General features: G+C 43.2%; 2 protein-coding genes across 3 annotated transcripts in view; one reads left to right on the top strand and one right to left on the bottom strand.

Moving 5' to 3' along the window:
* Positions 1 to 14,669, top strand: part of Acsbg1 (acyl-CoA synthetase bubblegum family member 1) — a 53,079-nt gene extending 38,410 nt beyond the window's left edge. For both annotated transcript variants that reach the window (XM_015480044.2, XM_048793494.1), the window contains 9 exons: positions 6,066 to 6,146; positions 6,240 to 6,389; positions 6,706 to 6,882; positions 7,650 to 7,831; positions 9,169 to 9,399; positions 10,070 to 10,287; positions 12,244 to 12,383; positions 12,935 to 13,181; positions 14,036 to 14,669. In XM_015480044.2, the coding sequence (XP_015335530.1) occupies positions 6,066 to 6,146; positions 6,240 to 6,389; positions 6,706 to 6,882; positions 7,650 to 7,831; positions 9,169 to 9,399; positions 10,070 to 10,287; positions 12,244 to 12,383; positions 12,935 to 13,181; positions 14,036 to 14,121 (1,512 nt within the window). In that variant the 3' untranslated portion in view covers positions 14,122 to 14,669. The remainder of the gene's footprint in view (positions 1 to 6,065; positions 6,147 to 6,239; positions 6,390 to 6,705; positions 6,883 to 7,649; positions 7,832 to 9,168; positions 9,400 to 10,069; positions 10,288 to 12,243; positions 12,384 to 12,934; positions 13,182 to 14,035) is intronic.
* Positions 14,670 to 14,955: 286 nt separating this feature from the next.
* Positions 14,956 to 18,303, bottom strand: part of Idh3a (isocitrate dehydrogenase (NAD(+)) 3 catalytic subunit alpha) — a 19,585-nt gene continuing 16,237 nt past the window's right edge. The window contains exons 10-11 of the mRNA XM_015480355.2: positions 17,700 to 17,852; positions 14,956 to 16,477 (exon numbers count right to left, since the gene is read on the bottom strand). Coding sequence (XP_015335841.1) covers positions 16,394 to 16,477; positions 17,700 to 17,852 — 237 coding nt within the window. The 3' untranslated portion in view covers positions 14,956 to 16,393. The remainder of the gene's footprint in view (positions 16,478 to 17,699; positions 17,853 to 18,303) is intronic.

The raw sequence follows: 18,303 nt of genomic DNA, 5'->3' as shown, positions 1-18,303 counted from the left end.
GAAAATATAACAAAGATCAACCAGTTACAACTATTACCCAACTTCCATAACTATACAGTGCAGCCACACCCATAGAATCTTCATGAGTGAAACCAAGTTCTTCACCCTCAAACATAACCCAATCCTCTAAATTCTTTTTTTATATATATTTATTTTTTAGCTGTAGTTGGACACAATATCTTTATTTTATTTATTTATTTTTATGTGGTGCTGAGGATTGAACCCAGGGCCTCACACATGTTAGATGAGTGCTCTGCCACTGAGCCACAATCCCAGCCCCTAAATTCTTTTTTTTAATTTTTATTTATTTGTTTGTTTGTTTGTTTTTGTGGTGCTGGGGATTGAACCCAGGGCCTTGTGCATGCTAGAAAAGCACTTACCAACTGAGCTATAACTTTTTAAATTAAATAACAATTTCCATTTCTTGACAAATTACAATTATTAATTCCATTAAAAATCCCAACCACAGGGACTGAGGTTATGTCTCAATTGTAGAGCACTTGCCTGGCACATGTGAGACACTGGATTCGATCCTCAGCACCACATAAAAATAAAGGTATTGTGTCCATCTATAATAAAAAAATATTTTTTAAATATACGCTAAGTGAAAACTTTGAAAAAAAATCCCAACAACAAAGCACCTCAAATTATCATATCAGACCCTCTAGTTTCAGGGTACTCTTCCATAGCTATAGCTGTACTATACCCAAATATTACATTCCCCTTAAATAAATTTAAGAGACTATTAATCCTATAAACGACCCACCAAAATATACACAATCCCACAACCAATCCTCCCTGCACTAATAATTAAACTCAACCTACCATGAATTGGTGAGGTTTTGAAGAAGATCTTGTTGGGGGGGGGAAGTATACTTAAGGGCTGGGGCTGTAGCTCAGTGGCAGGACACCCCATAGGTAGCACGTGTGAGGCACTGGGTTTGATCCTCAGCACCATGTAAAAATAAATAAATAAAATAAAGGCATGCTGTCCATCTACAACTACAAAAAAAAATTTAAAGTATACTTAATAAAAATACAGTATGTGTCATTATTTTCCATGAAATCCAACCATGACTAATGACATGAAAATCATCATTGTTATTCAACTATAGAAACTTTAATAACTAACATTCAAAAAACCTACCCCCTAATCAAAACTATCAACCACTCATTCACTGACTTACCAGTCCCATGTAAAATCTGGGTATGATGAAGTTGTGGCTCCTTCCTAGGAGTATGCCTCATCATTCAAATTCTCATGGCATTTTTTATAGCCATAGTTATAAGTCCAGTGCAATAACTCCATTTTCTTCTACCACCCACATTTTCTGAGATATAATGTATGACTGACTTGTTTGATATCTACATGCAAATAGAGCCTCCATATTGTTTATCTGTTTATTCTTACATGTAGGCTTAGACTTTTACTACGGCTTTTATACCTATTTTAAAACATTAAATGTCATCTGGGTGCAGTGACACACACACCTGTAATCCCAGTGACCTGGGAGGCTGAGGCTGGAGGATTGCAAGTTTGAGGCCAGTCTCAGCAACTTAGTGTAGACACTGTCTCAAAAAAAAAAAAAAAAAAAAGTCTTTCAACCCCCAAAACCAAAAAGAAAAAAAGAAAATCAACAACATGACATATCAGAATTGTTCTTTATTCACAGTAAACAGCAACAGAATTTGTAGGCTACATACTACTGTAAGGACAAGTATCCTTCAGAGGGGAACCATAATTACTAATCTCTCAGCTATTGCTTACAATAGAACTAGTTTAGAATGAATCTGAGGTAGATTTTTTGTAGATAAAGCAACCAGAACACAATTCTTCATATTCAACTTCATTTTACCATTCATTATTACAGCCTTAGTAATAGTTCACCCATTATTCCTTTATGAGACAGGGTCAAGCAAATTCTTTTTCACCCCTGTTGCCCTATTAAATATATTCTAGGACTACTGTGTTTAGCCAGCCCTTTTGGGGTTCTGAAGCATACTGGAGGTGAGAACCTCTGCTGTAGAGGTGCTGCTGAAGCCAGGTCAGCCATCTTGCAGAAGGCTTCACGGTCTGGATGTGTCTTCTCTTGCTGTCCTTTAACTTGTTCCTGTAACCTCTATATTTCCTAAGGGAAAATGTTTCAGATGAGAATTTTTCTGGCAAGGACACCCGCTAGGTGGCGCTGTGTACTTCATAATGCTGGGCCTCAAGCGACTCAGATGTCAGGTGCTAGCATTTTCAGTGATGCTGAGCAACATCTGGACCCAAGTGGTGATCACCTTCTCTTTCATTGCGACATTCCCCAGCAACCTTCCCCTGATGCTTTTAGCATCCATTGGTTTGCTTTGGCTGAACTAATTATTTCATGAGAGGTGGAAAATGTTGATTTGCTGGTGATTTGATTTGCTAATGCATCAGCCAGAATTATTCTCCAAAAGAAGAACTTGCTGTCTCCTGAGGCTCTTTGGTACCTGAAATACTGTTTGCACAGAGCAGGTGTGGTAGAAGAAATAATGGTCCATCTTGGCAATTGTTCCATGAGGATTAGAAAGAATATGTTATTTCGTATTCTATAAATATTAATTATGTTGATCTGGTCTGTGGTTTATAATGTTATTCAAGTCTTCTGTATACCTATGGATTTTTCACCTGCTTGTTCCATCAAACACTGAGAAAGGGGCTGGAGGTGTAACTCAGTGGTGGAGAGACTGCTCAGCATATGTGAGGTGCAGCGTTCCATATCCAGCACAAACACACACAAGAACAAATCCTGAGAAAGGGAGTGTTGAAATCTTCTGTTGTTATTTTGGATTTATGTATTTTTGTCATTCAGTTATACCAGTTTTCACCTCACAGATTTTGGAGCTCTGCTATTAGACATGCACATATTTAGATTGTTATGTCCTTGATGAATTAACCCTTCCCTCTCCATTGTAATAATTCTGGTTTTAAAACTACTTTGCCTCAAGTGATGTGGACATTCCAGATTTCTTATGATTAATGTTTGCATGGATACATTTTTAAAATATTTTTTAGTTGTAGATGGACACAATGTCTTTATTTTTATGCCCGTGCTAAGGATCAAACCCAGTACCTCACAAGTGCAAGGCAAGTGCTCTACCGCTGAGCCACAACCCCAGCCCTGCATGGATACATTTTTAGATTTCTTTTATTTTTAACCTAGCTATGTCTTGTAGGCAGCATATAACTAGGTTATTTCCTCTGTTTCCCATTTGCTCTTCTTTCCTTCCATCTTTTCTTTTGAGGTCCTGGGGCTCAAACCCAGCATCTCGCACATGCTAAGTAAATGCTCTACAGCTGAGCTACAATATCCCAGCCCTGTTCTTTTTTCATTTTCTCCCTTTTCCTGTTCTGTATTGAGTTTTCGTTTTGTTTTAGTATTCCATTTTATCTCCATTGGCTTATTAGCTATCCTCTATATCATTGTTTGCTGTAGACTTTACAATATGCTTGCTGCTTTTTTTTTTTTTTTCAGTCCTGGGGATTGAACCCAGGGTGCTCTATTACTGAGCTACATCCCTAACCCTTTTTATTTTTTATTTTGAGAGATGGTCTCACTAAGTTGCTTAGCCTGGCCTTGAACTTGTGATCCTCCTGTCTCAATCTCCTGAGAAAATATACATCTTTAATTTATCACATTATGCTTTTCTTTTCTTTTTCCTTTCTTTTCTTGTTTTCTTTTTAGGATAGGGAGGTTTACCAGAGATTGAACCCTGGATCTCACACATGTTAATCACACACTCAACCACTAGGCTACATCCCTAACCCCCATTATGGTATAATCTTTTTTTTTTTTTTGGGGGGGGGGCATGTACCAGAGATTGAACTCAGAGGCACTCAACCACTGAGCCACATCCCCAACCCTATTTTGTATTTTGTTTAGGGTTGCTTAGCACCCCAGCACTGTTGAGGTTGGCTTAGAACTCATGATCCTCCTGCCTCCACCCTCCGAGCCACTGGGATTATAGGAGTGTGCCACTGCATCCAGCTACTACCATTAAATATCATATCACTTCACATGTAATGTGGAACTCACAAAACATACTGTTGTTCCTCTATATCTGCGGTTCAACCATCCTCATATGGAAAAATTGGAGAGGAAATGCATCTGTACTGAACATGAACAAACTTTTTCCCTTGTCATTATTCCCTAAACAATACAATAATAATAATAATAATAATAACTATTTACATAGCATTTACATTGTATTGGGCATTATAAATCATATAGAGATTATTTAAAATCTGTGAGAGGATGTGCAAAAGTTACACACAATAGCATGCCATTTTATGTAAGGGACTTGTGTATCCTTGGGTTTTGGTATCCTCCAATACCAGGGAGTCCTGGGCAAAATCCCCTTCTGATGCAGAAGACCATAGCACTTCCACTCCCCCGTATTTATCATCATCCACAGTACTTCCATATAGCTTGTAAACCCCAATACATTGGTACTATTCTTGCTTTAAACAGTTGAATATCTTGTGAAGAAATTTTAAAAGAAGAGGGTCTTTTACGTTCACCCACATTTTTGCCATTCCTGACCCTGCCTTCCTTGTGCAGATCCAAGTTTTCATTGGATATTGTCTTCCTCCTGACTGAAGAACCACCTTCAACATCCCTTGCTGACATTCCAGGCTGGATGTCAACAGATATCCTCAGCGTCTCTTTGTCTGAAAAGTGTTTATTTTTTCCTTCATTTAAGAAAAAAATAATTTCATCTGGTATAGAATTCTGGGTTGACAAGATTTCCTCTTTTCTTTCAGCATTTTAAAGATCTCAGTCCCATTTTCTTGGTTTTTGGTATGAAGTCTGTGAGTTCCTATCTTTGTTCCTCTCCACAGAATGTGCCTGTTTCTTTTAAAATCACTAGTTTTCAGCAATTTGGTTGTGTTGTGTCTTGGAGTAGGTTTTCTTGATGTTTATTTTGCTTGGGATTCTAGAATTGGTAGATTTATTGTTTTAATCCAACTTAGAAATTTCTCAGACTTCTTTTATTTTAAAATATATTTTTTGGGCTGGGGTTGTGGCTCAGTGGTAGAGCACTTGCCTCAAATGTGTGAGGCACTGAGTTCGATTCTCAGCACCACATATAAATAAAAAATAAAGGTCCATCAACAACTAAAATGAATAAAATAAATAAAAAATTTTTTAAAAAAAGTATAAATAAAGGGAAAAAAAATAATAAAATATATTTTGGAGGGTGCGGTTGTGGCTCAGTGGTAGAGTGCTCGCCTAGCATGTGTGAGGCACTGGGTTCGATCCTCAGCACTGCATAAAAAAAATAAATAAACAAAATAAAGGTATTGTGCCCATCTACAACTAAAAAATTTTTTTGAAAAAAAATTTGGGAGAGACTCCAGTTACATGGATGTTAGATGTCTTGATATTGTCCTACAAATAATTTTTCTCTTTTCTAAACTTCATTTTGAGGCACTATAGTACTGGTGTAGATAGCCTCTACCAAGGCTAATTTAGCCTCACATAGTAGACATGACCCTTCTGGGTCTCTGCTTAATGCCCCAGGAGGTCCCCCATGACTGGTTGATGGAAGCTTGAAGAATTNTATATATATATATATATATATATACGCACACATATATTCATGTATGTTCGCGTTGTATTCCTTTCTTATACAAAGGTAGCATGCTGCATGCTTATTGTACACATTCTCTTTGTCAGTAATATTTTTAAAAAACCCACTCTATACCAGTGTTTAGCACTGTCCCTCTCTAACCTGTGGTTACCTAGTGCTCCATTGTGCAGCTGGATCATTGTATTCACCCAGGTCCTATATCATTTGGTGGTTTCCCCTGCCCCCGCCTGTCCCCACTGACACTGCTTCCAAGTTCCCATGATGTAAATCTATGGACAAAGGGTGGCAATTGTTCTGCTGGGGTCAAAGATCAGAGATAGGGAACCCAGAGACTTTTGTCACACAGTGCCTGCCAAACAGACTGTTGCTGGTGGGAGGATGGGATTTCTTTTCAGAAAGTAACATTTTTCTTGCTGAAACCTGGTTTGCTTCCCCTGTCAATACAGATCTGGAAAAATTTGCCACATCTGAAGGCAGTAGTGATATACGGAGAATCTCCTTCAAAGAAGATAACCAATGTGTATACGGTAGGGTAGTGTGTATACCCCTGGGTGACAGGTGGGGCTGTCTGGGCCCACCCAGATGATCTGGACTGGTTGCTCTTCCCCACCTGGCCACAGATGGAAGAATTCATGGAGCTGGGGCGTGAGATATCCGAAGAGACCCTGGACACCATCATCGATGCTCAGCAGCCCAACCAGTGCTGCGTACTAGTGTACACGTCGGGCACCACTGGGAACCCCAAGGGCGTGATGCTGAGTCAGGACAATGTAGGACAGATGGCAAGATGGGTGGCTTGGGTGGCTCTGTCCCAATAACTTCTGGGGAGGTCCTCAGCTCAGGGAGCTGGGATAAGTAAGAGCCCACAGGTCTATGGCCCAGACTGAACACAGAAATTGGGAGGGGAAAGAGTGAGGGGAGGCCTATCCCTGGAGGTTTGTTTCCAGGAACTGCAGAATGACCTGGGAGGGTATCCACTCAGTGGGTCCCCAAAGAAGTAGCTCCAAGTCCCCAGCATGGCCACAGTTGTGAGCATTGCCAGAGCTGGCTGTGAACACTGCTGGGGCCCATCTGCCTGCCCTCCAGATCACGTGGACAGCACGATTTGGCAGCCAGGCTGGTGACATCCAGCCAGCGGAAGTCCAGCAAGAGGTGGTGGTCAGCTACCTGCCCCTCAGCCACATTGCTGCCCAGATCTATGACTTGTGGACGGGCATCCAGTGGGGAGCGCAGGTCTGCTTTGCTGAGCCCGATGCCCTGAAGGTCAGTCTGCCTCTCTGCCATGTGGGTGTCCAGTGTATGAGCAAGAGCATGCCTGATCCATACTCTAATCTGGGACCTTACGTGTACATCTGTGGGTCTGCTAGTTCCTTGTGCATTTATCTGGCAGAATTCTCCCAGCTGCACATTGCATAGCCTGACTCAAATGACCAAACAAATAGGGAAACTGATGGCTTTACAGTAAGTTGAGTCATAATGGTTTGCTGGGTCTATAGCACCATCAAGGAGACCTCCTCAGAGGAGGATCATGAGATGATCACAGGTGGCCACAGCCCCTCCCTGTATTCCCACTGCATAAACTACACCTATTCTTTGGATCCTTATTTTAACCATGAGAAAAGTTTCCCAGAAACCCTTCAGCAGGCTTTCCTGACCCAGCATCATTGGCCCACACAATGCCACATGTCCTTAGGACCATGTTCAATCCTAAAGCATTAGCTACTCGGAGGAATGAGGTTATTAGATTTAAGTTAGACAAACAAAGAGTCACCAACCTCGGGGGCAGAAAGAGACCAAGGTACTTCTGAAGCACCTGGCCATCTGGTACCCAAATGACACCAAGTTTCTATTAATGGAGTGTGAGGGGACAACTGTTGAGCCACAGCCAATAGCCTGTGCTGCAGGCCGGGTGTGAGTGTGTGCACACATCTGTGTGCAGCAGCTGCGCTGTGTGGTGTGTGCACACCTGATCAGATGCAGGACCCGGCTGGCCCTGAACAAGAGGCCTGACTCTCCCAATTGGTGAACAGGGGAGTCTGGTGAACACACTGCGGGAAGTGGAGCCCACCTCCCACATGGGTGTGCCGCGCGTGTGGGAGAAGATCATGGAAAAGATCCAAGAGGTGGCGGCTCAGTCCGGCTTCATCCGTCGTAAGATGCTGCTGTGGGCCATGTCGGTGACCTTAGAGCAGAACCTCACCTGCCCTACCAGGTACAGAGGGCCAGGGAATAGCAGCCAGCAGGGCTGGCTCACTATCTATATACACCAAAGATCCAATAGGCTCGTCCCAGCCCCAGGGGCCTGAAAGTTCTGAGGACCCCTGCGCAGAGGCCACATCAACAAGTGAGACTTGCACTCATTTACTCATTGCAGCCCTTATGGGGACAGTTGGCATCTTGGGTTCTGGATGGGAAGACTGTCTCCCTCTAAAGAGAAGTCCACCTTCCTGGCAGCAGCCCTACCAGTCTCCTGAGGTCCCTTGACCTCGATAGGTGGGGATAGAAGAGCCCACTGTTATGAAGGTTCATCCTTTCCAGCCTTCTCAGGCATCCCACACGGCCACTCAGACCTCTCCTTAACCCCCAACCCATGTGGTGTGAGTGTGTGTGTGTGTGTGTGTGTGTGTGAGAGAGAGAGAGAGAGAGAGAGAGAGAGACTGAGACTATGGCTTGAACGCTCTACCACTGAGTCACATCCTCAGCCCTTTCTTTTTTTTTTTTTGTTTTGAGATGGGATCTCGCTAAGTTGCTCAAGGCCTCACTAGGTTGCTGAGGCTGGTTTTAAACTCGCAATCCTTCTGTCAGCCTCCCAAGCCTCTGGGATTACAGTATCTGGCTCTTTTAATTTTTTTATTTTGAGACAGGGTCTTGCTAAGTTTCCCAGGCTGGGTTCAAACTTGCAATCCTGACTCCCAAGTCTCTGGAATTGTAGGCGTACACCATCGTGTCTGGCATTCCCACCCTTTCTGATTGCTTTTTAAATTCTCACAAAGTACTGTTACATGGGTAACCATATAAATCTAGTGAGGTTTCAATTTCAAATAGCAATAGTTTCTGTTACCAGTATGTTTATGAAACAGTCATATTTCATGAGAACTGTGGACACATCTATGCACCTACAGCTTCATTTATACACATGAAGTGAATATGCGTGCAAATATCTGTGGATCTCAAATAGGATCATACTTGTGTGTATAATTATACCTGTGTGTCTGTGAATATAGACTTAAAATCTATGCGTGTGTGTGTTATAGGGTTGCAAATTTGCATGTATCTGATTGTTGCCTGTGCATCTGTATACAGCTGAACCTGCTTATCTGATTTCCTGGCTCAAGGCATATTTGCCCAAAACTGTATGCATTTGCATCTTCATTCGCATACATGGATATGGCAGGGCCAATATTCAAATTATTTAACAACAGGTTCAGCATTGACATCAACAATTAGACAACCAGAATGGCTGTGCCAGTATATACACATGGAATACACACCCTTTCACATGTCTGTGTGTTCCCTTTTTTCCATGGACCATTCTTCCTCTCCCACCAGTGACCTGAAGCCCTTCACAACCAGACTGGCAGATTACCTGGTGCTAGCCAAGGTCCGTCAGACACTGGGCTTTGCCAAGTGTCAGAAGAACTTCTACGGGGCTGCCCCCATGACTGCAGAGACACAGCGCTTCTTCCTGGGCCTCAACATCCGCTTATATGCAGGTTATGGCCTCAGTGAGACCACAGGCCCCCACTTCATGTCCAGCCCCTACACCTACCGGCTATATAGGTGAGGTCCCAAGCTGCAACATGTACGCATGCCCGCATGTCCCTGTGCCTACCTATTGAGTGCCCCAAGAGCTGGCTCTTCTTTCCACACTGGACATCTGGCCCCTGGGCTGGGAGCCTCCAAGAGCCAACATCATCATCTTGGGCCAGGCCCTTTGCTTGTCCTCCTTGGTGCAGTGGGGTCTTTTCCACCATGACATGTGGATTTATGGCTGAAAATAGCCTTAACAGCTCAAGTACCCCCTGAACAGGCTTCTCTTGATGAAGGAATGTCCTTCCCCCATTGCCTCCAGTAGAATGGGGTGTATTGGAGGGGGTCCCAGGAGAGCTGATGGCCAGGCTCCAGTTGAGGTGGGAGCCAGGGGTCAGGGCCAGCCTTCCAGTAGGCAAGGAAGGCAGTCAGGGCTGGGGAGTGGTGTGAAGGCTCGTCTGCTGTGCTCCGATTCCTCCCTCCCTGGCCGGCCTATCACAGCGCTCCAAATTCTAACATTAGCATTTCATTCATTTATTCACTGAAAAACCTTTAGCTGGTCCTATAGGCTCTAAGTCCCCCTTTAAAACCCCAAAACCCTGGCAGGGGATACCTGGTCATCAGTGAAGTTTGAGAGGTTGGGGACTTGAGGCTCCCTAATGGGATCCTCTGACCCCTCCTGCCCACCTCTCCATCTCAGCTCAGGTAAGGTGGTGCCAGGCTGCAGGGTGAAGCTGGTGAATGAGGACACTGAGGGCATTGGAGAGATCTGCCTGTGGGGCCGCACCATCTTCATGGGCTACCTGAACATGGAGGACAAGACGTGTGAGGCCATAGACTCTGAAGGCTGGCTGCACACAGGTGACACTGGCCGCCTGGACACCGATGGCTTCCTCTACATCACTGGGCGCCTCAAAGGTAAGCCCCCATGGCAGCTGCAGCTGGGCACTGGAGGCCGCAGTGAGGCATAAGAGAAATTCTGCTTCCACCATTATTCATACCTGCTACCTGCTACCTACCCTTATTACATGCCACACATTTCCTGACATAATTTTAGTCTATTTACTCTCCCCTAGGGCAGGGACTATTACTACCCTGCCTTAATGAGGACATCCAGAGAGGTTAAGTAACTTACCCAAGGTCACCTAGCTGGTAAATGGTAGAGGTGGATTTACATTTCTGAGAGAAACAAGGCAAGGGCAGGTGCAGTGGTGCACACCTGTAATTCCAGCAACTCTGGAGGCTGAGTCAGGAGGATAGCAAGTTTGAGACCAGCCTAGCAATTTAGTGAGACTTTAAAAAAAATTTTTTTTAAGATTTTTTTAAAAAATGAAAATGGGCTGGGGATGGAGCTCAGTGCCTCTGGATTTAATCTCCTATACCCTCCCCCAAAAGAGAGAGAGCAAAAAGGCAAGACCTTCAGAACATTCAAGGCATTAATCTTATATAGTTTTATATGCAAACATGGATGTGATAGAGAATAACACATAAATCAAATATTAAATTTAAAGTGAAACATTAGACTTCAAAGAATTATCCTGTGGAGAAAGGAAATTGGAGATCCCTCCACGGAAAGGTGTTTCCATCCTGTTGCCCAACTGGGTGTCATTCCCCTAGCACCGACAGGGGAATCCCATAGCCCCATTTCACAGGGGAAATTGTTGCAGGTAATAGAAATGCAATTTTTTTTGGTATGTTGGCCTCATATCAAATGACTTTGATGAATTCACATAGTAGTTCAGTACTGTGTGTCTTACTTTAAATTTTCTATGGACACAATTATATCATCTGTATATAATAACAGTTTTATTTCTTCCTTTCATCCCTTGTGAATTTTTCTTGCCTTATTGCACAGGTTAGCACCTCTCTCCAGAGGAATGTTGAACAGAATTGGCAACAGTCAAGTTGGGGGTGTAGCTCAGTGGTGAGTGCATGCTCACATGCATAAGGCACTGGGTTTGATTCCTAGCACTGAGGGAGAAAAAAAAAGTGATGGTGGTTATTTGTTTTAGTCCTGATCTCAGAGGGAAACTTCTCAACATTAAGTATGTTTGCTGTGGATTTTTTATAGGTATTCTTTATCAGATTTAAAAAGTTTCTTTCCATATTTCATCTGCTAAAGGTTTTTATCACTAATGGTTGGGCAAAAGGATGCTAGAAGAGCTCTGAGAAGGGTGAGGTCAGTGTGGCTGGGAGAGTTGGAGAAGGCTTCTTGATGGAGGCAACGGAGCTGGACAGATGGGAAGGGAGGAGGACATACCGTGAGAGACACAAGGACAGCAAGAAGCACCATAGCAGGGTGGGTTTGGACTTTTGGAACTGGACTGGATTTAAATCTTAGCTCTACCACTTACTGGTATATGATCTTAGAAAAGTTACTGAACCTCTCTGTACCTTAGTTTCCTCATCTGCAAAATGATAAGACAGCCTCCCTCTTAGTCTTATTGCGAGGATTGAGTGAATGACTGTTGAAGCACCTAGCACGGTGACTGGTGCGTGGTGAGTGCCATATGAGTGATGGAGAGGTGGTAAAGCACAAGGAAGGAGGGGAACAACACCAGCTATTCAGAGAATGGGGTGGGAGGCCTGTTTAAGAACAGAAGGGGCCTGGGGCTACACTGTCTGAGCAGGCAAAGTCTTGAAAGATGAGCTGAAGAGTGGGAATACTGGGTGGGCAGTTGTCCTCTGGGAAACTGCTGCCATCCCCCAGCAGGCACAAGGTGCTTTGGAGAGCCTGGCCTGCCTCTTCCTCCAGAGGCATCCCCAGCAGTGCTTCCTGCTCTCCAGCCTCCCAGGCTGTGACTCAGGTCAGGTCACATTTAGCCAGGGCACCTGGACTATAGGCTAGGCTGCAGCCTGGTCTTGCTTCCCCAGAATTGATCATCACTGCCGGAGGGGAGAATGTACCCCCTGTGCCTATTGAGGAGGCTGTGAAAATGGAGCTGCCCATCATCAGCAATGCCATGCTGATTGGGGACCAGAGGAAGTTCCTGTCCATGCTGCTCACCTTGAAGGTATGTGTGGGGTGGACACTGCTCTGGAGGAGCAGCCGGTAGGTGCTCTGAGGGTTGGGCCTAGCAGAATCTGCATTCAGTCCAGGAGACATCTGGATCTCAAGGCTTTGTTCTGGAATCACTGCAGTCAGTGCCACTGGCACTCCGGAAGCAGTTATACACAGGTAAATTCCTCTGTCCCCAACAAGCCACTGAGAGATCCTTTCCTTGTTACCAGTGCATTTCATTGTGCAAAGTGCTGCTTGCTGCCTACCTGCATTCCTTGCAGCAAGGAATTCCCTGCATTCCTGCATTCCTGGGCTCCCAAGGCTGCAGACAGGCAGGAGGATAGCCCTGTTTCACAGATGACTTCATTGAGGTCTCTCTCAGATCACTGTCCCTTCCACCACACCACAGAGCCCAACCTGGTGACATTCAGCTCATTATAGACCCATATCTCTGAAATAGCTCACAGTGGTCCACACCTCTGCTTTCAGAAATAAGACCTCCAAGACCATGGGTTGTGTCCTATAGAGCAAGGCTTGGTCTTCATCTGTCCTGTGGCTTTTCAGTGCACCCTGGACCCAGACACCTCTGACCCAACTGATAATCTGACTGAACAAGCTGTGGAGTTCTGCCAGAGGGTGGGCAGCAGAGCCAGCACCGTGTCTGAAATCGTGGGGAAGAAGGACGAAGCTGTGTATCAGGCCATTGAAGAGGGGATCCAGAGGGTCAATGCCAATGCAGCAGCCCGGCCCTACCATATCCAGAAGTGGGCCATTCTCGAGAGGGACTTTTCCATTTCAGGAGGAGAGTTGGGTAGGTTTTTCTTTTCGTTTTCCCAGGGGCTGTGTGGGAAGACAGTGGCTATGGCAGTGCTGGGAAGTAGCCGTGGGCAGTGGGTCTCAGACAAGGCTTTGGATGACACCATCTCTCTCCTGGGGAGAACAGTGATTGCTCAGTGCACGGACTTGTGGTTTTATAATCTGTAGAATATCCAATAGGCCCTGTGTCTATGGGTTCCTCAACCTATGAACTCAACAGACCACAAATGAAAAATTTCGGGAAAAAAAAAATTATGTCTATACTGAACATATACAGTACATGCTTTCTTTCCTGTCATTATTCCATAAACAATACAGTGTAACAACTATTTACACTGTATCTGGTATTTTAAGTAATCTAGAGATGATTTAAAATATATAGGATGTGCATAGGTTGTATGCAAATAGTACATCATTTTATATAAGGACCTAAAAACATTTTCAGACTTAGGTATTCAAAGGGACTCCTGGAAACAATCCCCCATGGATACAAAGGCATGTATTCATTTAAGAGACAATTGCAATAAATTGAGGATCTGGAATGGGTAAGGTGCATGTGGTTTACACCACTTTATTAGGCACTGGAAAATGTAGTCTTTTCAACCTATTCCTGGAAGTGACATCACATCACTTCCTGTTTTTCATTGGTCACACAGACCTGGGTTCCCTGGAACACCGCAAGGGGTGTGATGCAGAGGGGGGCCCACTGTCTTGGAGGTGGGATAGTCAGCTGGTCCTCAATACCTGTCTGGCTTCCTGAGTTAGGGGACTCACTAAGTCTGCATCTTTGACATACACCTCAGTTATCACAGCCTGGCTCTCATGCATTTCTTCCAATTTCTCTTTTAGGTCCCACCATGAAATTAAAACGGCTCATAGTTCTGGAGAAGTACAAAGATATTATCGATTCCTTTTACCAAGCGCAAAAAAAGTAATCAGGAGTCATCCCTGTGGTTTCTACTGAATAGATGGCAGGCTTTTCCAGCATTCTCCTGAGCTCTAGATTCTCTTCAATCTGGGCCTGGGAACTGTCAAAATCTATTATCTCAAGGTCAGGGTATGGCACTTTCATCTACAAATCTGAGAAGCCTCATGTGTGGATAGTTTAAATCCTGCTTAAGTAATTGTTTCATGTTCAGTTGACTAGTGAGATTGGTTCTCCTTCCAAAACTAAAGGGCTAATTTTTGGCCTTAGTTCCAGGCAGATTTAACAAGCTCACATAATAGGTCAACCAGTGACAGGCTATTGGGGAAGAAGAATGAGGGGAAGACAGCTTGTGCTGCTAGTGTGGGCTGCAAGGAAAGCAAAAAGTCATAGTTCACCTAATGGTCTGACTTACTCTGGAATCTTCTTGAACACTGCCAATGCCATTATCCATTACCAGGCACTCCTCTACCATGCACACACCGACTTGATGCTTAATAAAACTGCTGCTGTATTTAATGTGTAATTTGAATATTAAACTTTTAACATAACTGTCAACAAGTACCTGAATTTTGTTTTTGGGGGGGGGGGGGGGTGTCAATTGAGCAGGCTGGACAGAGTAGTATTTAACCCACAGGACTATATGCAACAGGCATGAGTGACCATTAGTGCACCATTAGTGCCCTGGAATAAACAAAGGTGCAGGGATAGGGTCAAGTGGAACCGCCAATTCTAGTGTTAGCCTGTAGCCACCAGGCCACCCCTTCCATTCTTAGCAACAAGCTGAGCCAAAATGCCCTAAGGCGCCTGACCAGGAAACAGGCAGAGAAGGCATACATCTCAATTGGTTTTGGAATTCTTTATTACCGTGAACCCAAGAGCCACTGATTATTAGCACATTCCAATAAAACAGAGGAAGCGGCAGCTTAAAACAAAGTAAAATACACATAAGATTATAAGTCTGGTTACAAGCTTAAAAACTGACCCAGACAGGGATATTTGTTGTTAAGAAATACCCTTGTGACCTGGGTACATTATGCAAAGCCACGGGTTTGCAAATTTACACAAGAGCCAAGGGAGGACATGAGTTGCATTTGGTATGGGGCCAAAGGGTAACTATTCATGCTGTAGCAGAAGAGAGGGGGCTGGGGAAAGAAGATGCCTGAAGGTCATAAGCGGATAAGCCCAGGACCCATTATGGCATGATTCTGTCAATCAGCTCGAGCTGTCAGCTCCTGTCTCTGCAATGGCATCTTTTACTGGTGCTGTTGTGGCAGAGGGCAGTGATTTGGTGCTTAGAGGGAGGCGAAGGGGAAGCCACTGAAATGCAAAATCAAGAGCCAACATCCCAAGTTCCTTAACTGCAGCCAAAAAAGTGATCAGGCCACTAAGCAGTGTCACCTGGGCAGTACCAGTTGGAGTGCAGTCTGTTTCCAGACAGTGACATGCAAGAGTAAGTGTGCACAATGGTTAGCTCCTTGGCCTGAACTCAGGGTGTCAGTACAGGGGCTCATAAGCTGTGACAATTCATGACACATATGATGTGTCCAGTGAAAAAGAATTACTTTGCTTTACTAAGAGCTCTTGCAAAGAATATTAAATTTTAAGATTAACAAAATAATTGAATACACAATGCAGTTTTGGATTTGAACCCAATATATTATATATCTTATTAACAAAATTACATTGCTCATTATATATTTCTTGGATCTGAAATTTTTATTCATATTAATTCATGTAAAGGACAAATCTGTTATTTTCCATACCATCAAGGAATATATCATTTCACTATTTTGATATGAACTTTCCCAAGAAGTTTCTCTTATGCCCATTTAGTTTTATGTCATCTTGTGCTATTATGCCAATATCCCAGTTTATTTTCATATACCAAAAAAAATAGGACTTTTGTTTAAAAAGTTAGATGTTTTCTCTTATTAATCTGTATCATAATATTTACAGTTGAGGAAAAATTATTTTAACTGAAGTGTAAAATGGTTAACAATGGCAAATGATACAGTCCACGTACAGTTTACAAAAAAGGTTTATCAGATAGACATTTAATAAATAAAAGAAATACTTGGAAAAAGTCCTTCGAAAACAGGCCTAGGGACATCACACCTGCATCCTTTACACAGACTTTCCTAAGAAAAGGTCAGATCTAAAATGTACTCTGTCAAGGAACAAGCAAACCAAATGCACATATAATAGCAGGTATTCTAGAGAGAGGTTTATGCAGTGGTGTCCCTTGGGAGTGACTGCAGCTAGTGCCATCTGTAGAGGCATTAATTTAAATCTTTTACCCGGCGACAGATTTCTTCTGTGAAGTCTGAGCATTTTGCATTGCCTCCCAAATCTTTAGTTAAACTCTGAGGAAAGAAAAAGGCAAAAGTAAAAACATTTCCACATACTACACTAAAGCAAAGAATTTTTATTTAAAGCCCTCAGTGAGATGCCAACTGAGCAAGGAACTTGCCTGCTATAACTTGCTTAGTTCCTCATTTCAAAGTCATTCCATCACATGCCATCCACCCACCAGAAAGGCCTGGGAAAACCCAACTAGCTAGCATACACAAAAACACTAAAAAAATGAGCTGCTCCTGCTACAAAGGGAGTAACCAAGAAAATCTTCCAAAATTTTCCCTTTGTTCTTACATTAGACCCTAAGAAAAATAGTGCTTGATCATGGATATTTAAATGAAAACAAATCTAAACAAGTGGTTTCATGAAAAGTCCTTGGGGAATTTTTAAAGTTGAAAAAATTTTAGACAGGCTCTGATCTATTTTTGGAGGCTGAGAAACAAATACCAAGGAAATACTTAAATGACTAACTCTGACATTTCACTCTTTGCAAGAAAAATCTCTCATACAACCAATCTGTTTTCTAACAACTCACTCTCTTTAATATAAACAGATTTTGATATGTTTTATTATCTTACATCTGCATTCTACACAATTAAGAAGGTCTATTGTGTAAGTTAAGCATTTCTTTGCTGGGTTCTAGAACATAATTCTTCAAATATAGCTTCAGAAAAAAGACAACACCCCTAAAGTTACTGTCAGCTTATTAAAAACAAGCTTCAAGTTGAGAATGTGGTCCAGTGGTAGAGCATTTACCCAGCATGCAAGAGGCCAGAGGCTCTGGGTTCAAACCCCAGCACTTAAAAACAACAACAACAACAAAAGCTTGCGTTTCTTATATTTTGACTAAAATGTAATCTCAAATTATAAGATTTTCTTTCTTTCCTTGTTTCTTATTAATGGGGTCAGCTTTGACAACATTATGCTAAGAAGAAAAGGAGCTGGCCAAGATCACACAGTTAACAACAGGATACCTGGGCTGGCTCCCATTGCTCTTTCCATTGCACACTGTCCATCAATGCTCCTTAACCCTGTTCAGATAAAGTGTTCAGATCCTCACCTCAGAAAATGCACGTGTGTGCGCACATTTCAGGGAGCCCACAGTTAGAATACCTGTTTAATGTCAAATCTTCTGGTTCTCCTAAGAGCTATTATGTGTACCCTTCATGCAGATAATGCACATGAAAGAAATGCATTTTACCTAGCACAAGTAGGTCACATTACAGATACCTTTCCATCCTTAATTGTAGCAAAACACGCAGCCTCAATTCTTGCAGCGTGGTCAAAAAGTCCCATGTGGCGTAGCATCATCACGGCACTGAGCAGCAGGGCTGTGGGATTGGCCATGTCCTTGCCTGCAATGTCTGGGGCAGTCCCATGAACCTACACATCAAGAAAAGTAACATTAGCAAGAGAGAGACAAGAACAAGAAGCCCTTGGTTGAGGATGAGCTCAGTTGTAGAACATGTGCTTCGCAGGCAGAAGCTCCAGGACTTGATCCCCAGCATGAGTAATAAAAAAAAAATCAAGCTGCCTACTTCTGGGGAAGCTGGGGTCTCAATCATCTTTCCTCATCAAGAACAACAAAAAAAAATTATTGAAAACTACTATGTGCAATTCTTCTGACACAGATCTTAGAAATAGGACTTGGGGTTGGCTCAGTGGTACAGCACTTGTCTAGTATATGCTGGGCCCCAGGTTCAATCCCCAATACCAATAATAAAAATTAAAGAATAAAAGGGGCTGGAGGGATGTAGCTTAGTAGTAGAGGGCTTGCTCAGCGCATGAGTGAGGCACTGGGTTCCATCTCTAAGTACTGAGGGAGAGAGGGAGG

The sequence above is a fragment of the Marmota marmota genome, unplaced genomic scaffold, assembly GCF_001458135.2.
Source record: "Marmota marmota marmota unplaced genomic scaffold, marMar, whole genome shotgun sequence".
In the NCBI taxonomy this organism is placed as follows: domain Eukaryota; kingdom Metazoa; phylum Chordata; class Mammalia; order Rodentia; family Sciuridae; genus Marmota; species Marmota marmota.
The sequence above is the reverse complement of the archived record's forward strand: the minus strand, read 5'-3'. Positions and strand labels throughout refer to the sequence as shown.